The sequence below is a fragment of the Hippocampus guttulatus genome, chromosome 15 (genome assembly GCF_054856545.1).
Source record: "Hippocampus guttulatus isolate MCC_2025c chromosome 15, RoL_Hgut_1.0, whole genome shotgun sequence".
Taxonomy (NCBI): Eukaryota; Metazoa; Chordata; class Actinopteri; order Syngnathiformes; family Syngnathidae; genus Hippocampus; species Hippocampus guttulatus.
The window spans coordinates 8,063,147-8,071,253 of record NC_141275.1 but is presented as its reverse complement, the minus strand read 5'-3'; the positions used below and the strand labels follow the sequence as shown (position 1 = coordinate 8,071,253).

Sequence of the window (8,107 nt, the reverse complement as noted above, 5' to 3'; positions counted from 1 at the left end):
GTTTTGGTCCCCATTAACCGCGATGAACGAGGGATTACTGTATATTGTTTGAGGATGTAAGGCCATGTTAGCCCCATAGATGAGGAAAAACAGACCCCCCCCCCCCCAAAGAAATGTACCCTAAAAGAGCCACACAACAAATTGACGCCCACGTTATGAAGGCAACAGTAAAAGAAAAAAAAAATGGACGGAAGCATGATCTTTTTTTTTTTTTTTAGGTAAAAAAATATATTAGTTGGCATGCTGTATTTGGTGATTAGTGTTCAAGGTTTGAAGTGTTAAGATGGAACAGGAAAGTCTGCAACAGCAAAAACAAAGCTTCCGAAAAGAAGAGCTTTTTTCTCATTTTTGTAACTGCTCTCAACTTTACGTCTCCCGACCGGAGTGGTTATTGCAATTGTTTCCATAACACCAAACAAAGTGCATATTATAATCAATATGAGAAACTGATTCTTGCCTCAAAAAGTACTGTATATGTCAGATTTCTATAATTTTTCATGCTCAATGTTTCTGGAAGAGGAGTAGCACATGAATTCACCGACAGATGGGCTGCACCACATTTGGACACCCACACTTGAGGTGAGGAATCAAAAGTTTTTCCCACCAAATTCCCGCAAGCATGCCTTTATGGGCCGTGCATTATACGTTGGGGCATATTCATGCTACAACTGAACAACCTTTCCCTATGGCGTGATTCCATCATGTCCTGTTTTTAAAAATACATTGGCCCCATCTTACAGGCACAGTGTACGTTTTGTGTCCTTTAAAGTTGACCTTTTGGTTATAATTTTTTTTTTTTTTTTTTTTTACCACAACCACAGCAGCTACTGTGAAATGCGTGATATTTGTCAATGTTTTTTTTTCTTTTCCTGCAGCTCTGCAATCTGCAATGAGATGTAAACAGTCAATGAAATGTACATGTGAAACATATGTGTGTGGGGGGGGGGGGGGGGACATATTCATCTCTTTCTTGGCAAAATATTTTCATCTTACATGTATGACTTTCTGATAGATGCGTGCCATTCAGATCATCGGGTCAAGTTGAACTCCGGAGGGTGTCTCAAATGTGATACGTCATAAACTTTGTGGCTTATTCAGAGTCTTATCAATGTCGTCTTCATTTTCGCCAATCGTTTTGAACCCTTTTTCATTAGCCTTTGACAATTCATTTTGATTTTTGTTTATTCATATGAACAGTCCCAGTGGGTGGGCTAATCATATTGTTCAGGCCAATTAGCAGCAATTAACAAACACTAATGACATGCTTCCCAACCCCCTTCCAAAACAAAAAATGTGCACCATGCCAGATTCCATTGCTTGTGAAAGACCTCTTGTGTGCTAGAGGGATGGGGGTTGGTGGGGAGGGGGTCAGCACACTGGGAAGGGTGGCTCATCAACACCTACGCTGCAAAAACCCAGACCCGGAGGGAGACACTTCTCCACACTCGCACTTGGAATGCCACCATGATAATTGCTTCGTATCGCCCGGTTGAGTCATTGACACTGGTTTTCGGATCGTGTGCGTTATAATCACAAATCGTCTTTGTACTTTTTTTTTAAACACAACAACACTTTATAAATCTCACGGTCGGGTTGTAAATTGGCTTCCTTTTACAAGAATAGTAAGAATTAAAAGCTCACGTGACCAGTGTTTAATGAACTCGGAGTCCAAACAATCACACATAACAGCTGAGTGTTGTTAAAATTCTCTAAAATGGTGCTGCCATCCAAATATTCCAGGTTGCCAACTAAAAATTAAATTGGAGTATTAATAATACACGTGTAGGCCACCTCAGAATTCTTAGCAGTGTAAAATATCGGCCTGCAATTGGTTGGGCATGTCATGTATTTTTGTTTCACCTGAAAATAAAATTTCCTACAAAATGCTGTTGCTACCAACGATGCAATTGACATTGATTTCGGCTGAGGGCGTTGGACCTTTTGCCAATTTGTGCTGCAAAATCTGCATATGAGTCAATTTAATATTCTACTGAAATACATTTGACATATGTGGTCTACAAAGCTGACTTTCCTTTGTAATGTGATGTCTCTTTCAAGAACTTCAAAAGATTCACAATCATGAATGAGCAGAGCCTTGGACTAATATTGTGCAATCACCATCCCCAGTGCACCATCCCAGTATGATAACATCTAAAATGTAGCCTATATGGTCAGATTTATTTTGCTGCTAATCAGCCTTGTCCTTTGATAGCAGATGAGGACTTATGCAAGTCGCATGTGTGTGTGGAAAGCACAGTGGCGGTACTAATGATGTCATTCAGCAATGAGACTCACACAGCCCATGTCTTTTGAGAAAAGTCATCATACGGTCATCGTGTACTCCATGCCTGAAACGCATGAAGGATAAATCCACACCAAAAAAAAAAAAAAAAGGTAAACCATGAGTAAAAACAATTTGAGGATGAAAATACAATTGTGTGAGTCGTTATAGTTTCACTCAAGATGTGAAATATGGTCAACTCTCAATTGTACACTCGTACCACATTTTTCTGATTTACTTTAGGAATGTATTATTTTTTGTTAGATATTTTCTATTAAAATAGCTTCGCTTTTGGATATCTGCTATTTAAATGTATATTCACTTTAATTAAAAAAAATAAGAGTATGTGTTCGACGTTATGCATGATAAAACATTTAGCTATGTCATTTTTAATACAGTTGGCGCTCCCGTTAGAAGGGTGGAAATTAAACGGCCTTTTTATTGGCTTTCGTCTTCGTGATGTCACATCTTTCTCCTCATGCGATTGGCTGTTGGCTAACTAGGGGAGCTCGTTAGTGCGTCTTTCCAGACTGATGTTACAATAGATGGAAAATGGGTCTCAAATGGCAAGGTTGGACACAGTGACACAACCCCTCGTTGTTTTCCCCACAATTCTTGACGCAATCCAGGATCTACTGACACGCAGACGTGGGTTGATGTTGACTCTACTATTCCCGAGATCAACTTGATTTGGCCCGCCGTGGTTTTTTTTTTTTCCGTGCTCGTGACAGAAATGTTGTCTCGCAGTCTTTTTTCAACTGATGACCCGTTTTTGGGAGCTGTCGGTCTTGTGTGGATTGTCTTGACATGTTTAAATCGGTTGGATAATCCTCGTCATTGTTGACATTGACTTGGATGCAACGGGGGAATCCTTGGAGAAGAACGCCGAGGTGACGGAGGGAGACTGGAATACGACCGAAAGCACTGTGCATAAAAAAAAAATAGATTTATTTATTGGAATTAACTCTGCACGATGATTCATTGCGCCAACTGCGAAAAACCAATTGTCGATCGGTTTTTGCTCAAAGTTCTGGACCGACCGTGGCACGTTCAGTGTGTGCAGTGCTGCGAATGCAAGTGCACTTTGACAGAAAAGTGTTTTTCACGAGAAGGCAGACTCTACTGCAAGAATGACTTCTTTAGGTAAGAGTCTTGTTTCAAATTATACGACAATTATCTGTCTGGTAAAGAGACGTAGGGTGTGATTAACAGGAAAAAGATGAAATCCGTAAATAATAATAATAATAATGGATGTAAAGCAAGGTGAATAAAAAAGGGGAATCACCAAATAATAAAAATGAATTATGGATGTAAACTCATGGAAAACAGCAATTAAGAATACCAACATGCATTGGAAACATTTCCATGCTTTTTTGTGGCAGATATTATATTGCGGGTTTTTGTTTTGTATTTTTATTATCCCCTTCATGCCATTTTGCATTTAAATGCAATACACATCTGATTTTATTTTTTGAAGACTTTACATCACCTAATTTTTCCGTTGTATTGCATAATAACAATATTAATAATAATAAACAAACTATTCCAAGATCCTCTAGTGTCGTATGTCGCACATGAATAGCTCTACTGTCTTCTTGCCTGCCACAGGAGATTTGGGACCAAGTGTGGAGGTTGCTCCCAGGGGATTCTGCCCAGTGATCTTGTCCGCAGGGCCAAGAGCAAAGTGTTCCACCTCAACTGTTTCACTTGTGTGATGTGCAACAAGCAGTTGTCCACCGGCGAGGAGCTCTACATCCTAGACGAATTCAAGTTCGTTTGCAAGGAGGACTACCACAACAACAACGGCAAAGACACCATTCACCTCTCAGGTTCTAATTATTATTGTTATTACTATCCATCCATCCATCCATTTTCTACCGCTTATCCGGTGTGTTATGACTGTTATTATTATTATTATGATTACTATGATGATGATTATTATAGCATTACTTGATTTTTAATCAATGGATTACATTTGATAATTGCGTGTTTACATTTTCAATATTTTACTAATTTGCTCAGCCGTATTTTTTTGCTCTGTCCATATTATATCGTTATTTTCGTTTTTCACGATCCCTTTGGCTTTCTTTTGTTAAATTACTTATTGATAAGTCAAAAGTGTTTCCAATTTGTATTTATTTATGTATTTATTTAGGAAAATACATTGGGTAAATTTACACAGTGATATCATTGAAAAGGAAGAAACAAATGCATTCCAATTTGCAATAACGCCCCCCCCCCCCGCAGTGGAAAAAAAATATTCAATATTGGATTTGAACAGCAAAATGTGTTGCGGTTAAGGACCGCTATTCGGCACAATTTTAAAAAAACATAATTTGTCTTTATTTCATTCATACCGGGGGTACTTTTGTTCTGCGTCTGTAAATTTAAATTGGGATTCCCTTGTATCCTCTAAAGTCACTCCGGATTCGAATACAACCATCACGTGACCCGGCGCACTTTTTTAATGAGTTTTCTCAAGTGCGCCGTTTTGTTTGCGTCAATTGGCAGTGACGACGTGTAGCGAGCCCAGTTTATCTCCGGACTCGCAGGACCTGCAACAGGATGACTGCAAGGACTCGGAGGCGGGCCATTTGTCAGACAAAGACGTTTGCCCCAACGAGAACGACGAGCAAGGCGCAGTCGGGAAAAGACGCGGGCCTCGGACCACCATCAAGGCCAAGCAGCTGGAAACGCTGAAAGCGGCTTTCGCGGCCACCCCGAAACCCACCAGACACATCAGAGAGCAGCTGTCGCGGGAGACCGGTCTGAACATGAGAGTCATCCAGGTAAATGCGGGAGAAAACAACAAAAGGGAGCCTTCTCGCTTTGTTTTGGACGCGGAATTGTTGCTTTTTACGCACGCGAGTGTCCATGAAATTCTGTTTTTAATGCATCGGTCAGCTGAACGGCAATAAGAAATAAAATGCAATATTTTGTCAAAACTCCATGCAGTACACTAAGCATTTATCCTACCTTACATTTGTTTTTAATTCTTCCGATTGACCTTTTGTAACGCATAAAAGCGCAATCTTCCATCGCGCAAAATGGACCGTGTCGGTAGTTTTATTGGTAAATACATTTTGAAATAATTTTACGAATGCATATCGAGTCACCTTGTTTTTCCAAAAGGTATGGTTCCAAAACCGGAGGTCTAAAGAGAGGCGCATGAAGCAACTGAGTGCGCTTAGCGCCAGGAGACACATGTTCTTCCGTACCCCGAGAAGGATGCGAGCTCTTGGAGAGCGGGTGGACACCGCGGAGCTTGGCCATTTCTCCTACTATGGAGGTGAGCTATAGATGTGAAATAATATCGTCATCCTTATGATTTCTTTATACCGCACGGGACTTTGTTCAGTTGCATTATACATCTCTACAGATTTGCAATATTTCATTTCATAACTTGTCTGTGGGGTGTTCGAGAATAAAGATGAATTTCAAATTGCTTTGTGGGAACATCAGGAATAATAATACTAATTTATTTATTATTATGGTGGATGTAGTTTGCACTGCACCACGTATACTGGGAGGCGTTTCGAAGGTGACCCGAGGGTATCTGAAATTTTAATTTCATTTCAGTAGCTTCGCCTCTCTAAAAAGTGTCAAAATATTATAATGCCTGTCCATATTATGCAGGTTTCAAAATAATTGCATTGTTTAAAGAGAATCACTCTGATATTCAAACAGCATGTGTTTTTTTGGGGGGGGTTACATTTTTCAAAAATAGTGCTAATGTAGTGGCCAACTACTGTTTGATGTTTATTACCACTCTAAAATTGTCACCCAAAGGTGAGCATCATTATATTTATGACATTGGTTCTTATGAGTCTGTGTACCTAATGTGGCAACTTCATAATTTTTTTTCCACCCTACTCATGTATTATGTTCCTTCTGAATGAACGCAGATTATCCTGGTGAATATTATGGCCCAGCCGGAAATTATGAATACTACCAAGGCCCACCATCATCCCAGGCACAGACACCAGCAGACTTGGGCTTCGTGCCCTCAGCAATTCCCGCCGGCACCCCCTTAGGGGCCATCGAGCATCGCCACCCCGGGCTCCACTGCCCGGGGGAGGTGCAGTGTTACACTGATACAGTGTCACACCACCCGGTTAATTCACCCAGCCCGGAGCCCAGCGGCCCGGGCTCGATGCATAGCATCTCCAGTGAGATGTGCGGGCCCAGCACGCCCTTCACCACCATCACTCTCGGCGACAACGGATACACCAACCAACTGTCACAGCCCTCATCCGAGGTGAGCGAAGGAACTGTGTGGTAACGCTGGGCGCTCTGAAGGCAAATCATCACTTTATTTATTTATTTATTTATTTATGTATGTATTTATTTATTTAAATGTTTTGAGTTCACACAAAATCTCTATTCTTGAACATGATTCTGTTGGTGCGTCCACAGTCGATGGTATTCAAATGGGACTCATGAGTACAAAGCACTGGGTAGTGCGGAACCTCTGATGGAGCAATAAACACATGCATACTGTAACTGTTGACACCATACCTAATTTTTCAAAGATCAAAATGTAAGCTGTTCATGTTAAGTCCATTCATCCTCCCGTGGAGTCTTGTATGCTTTATCCTCATTCGGATCCGGTATCTTTGAAAATCACCTTTCAGTATTTAAAAAGCAGCTCTCGACAGCTAATGGTGAATACAAGGTTTTAGATTGTGATTGTCAAGTTTGTTGCATTTGACCAAAAAGCTCTCTCAGGACAGTGTAAGCTTTGTTTCTTTTTCAATTCATTTTTTTTTTTCAGCTGTGTCACAAAACAGATTTGCCTTCAAAAGGTCATGCGACGTCTGAAAGAACGCGTTTGTATAGACACTGTCGATGAGTTCAACCTTATAAATAAAGAATATTAGTGAAGGGCAGTCAACTGTTTACTATGAGCCCCTTTATTTAATTCTCACTGTATAAAACCTGATTGATTATGGACATGGATTCCAGAGCACAAAGAACCAAACCTTTGTAGCTATGTTTGTGCGATTGCCCGCTGTGCTAGTTTGTAATTGGAAACACACTCACACACACACACACACACACACAAACGTGCACGCACATGCATACGACATATTCTCGAACAATGAAACAACGCAACTCATGAAGTTGTGGCTAATTCACAATGTCTACAGTAAAACACACACACACACACACACACACACACAAGGACTGTAGCAAAGCACACCTAAGACACACTTGTATGCATAATGCCAGCAGTAGCTAATGTTTGTAATGAGGTGATTGTTCAAATAAGGCTGAGACGGATGTTTCTGACCATTCACTGTATGATAAAATACATTCTGATTGTTTTTTTGTAGAAATTGACTTTGGAAACAAAACAACAGCTTCATGCATTCAAAGACCAACTGGAATCCCCCGCACCCATATTTGCAGTAAAAATGTCAACATGTTTTGGAAATAGTTTTGTATGTTTTATTGTGTTATTTAAAATATTAAGTCAAATAAAATGATGTGGACTGGATACAACAGAAATATTCCTTTTACGAGGGCTTGATGACATCTGAATTTCCGGGCATTGTTTTGCAAAATGATATTTCATGCACTGCATGCACCTCATCAGGGGTAGTGTGCCAAGTGGTGACCAAGGTTGGCCATGGTCCCCCTACATCTACGGAAAGATTCTGATACGCGAGACTTTTTTTTCCATTTTCAAATGAAGCCAGTGTTCTTGGACCCCTTGATATTCTGACACAGTTAATTTAGAGTAACATCACATCTCAAGAATAAACTTACAATTGCTCTGAGTACAAAATAATCTACTTTGAGCGTCATTGTTCCTGATACCAT

The 8,107-nt window shown here is 40.3% G+C and overlaps 1 protein-coding gene across 1 annotated transcript; it reads left to right on the top strand.

The window, feature by feature from the left end:
- The first annotated feature begins 2,845 nt into the window (after positions 1–2,845).
- LOC147193657 (LIM/homeobox protein Lhx1-like) lies at positions 2,846–7,608 on the top strand. The gene is made up of 5 exons (XM_086131010.1): positions 2,846–3,424; positions 3,890–4,110; positions 4,793–5,070; positions 5,414–5,570; positions 6,187–7,608. The coding sequence occupies exons 1-5, from the start codon at positions 3,255–3,257 to the stop codon at positions 6,561–6,563; spliced, it is 1,203 nt and encodes a 400-aa protein (XP_085987136.1). The 5' UTR covers positions 2,846–3,254; the 3' UTR covers positions 6,564–7,608.
- The last annotated feature ends 499 nt before the right edge of the window (positions 7,609–8,107 follow it).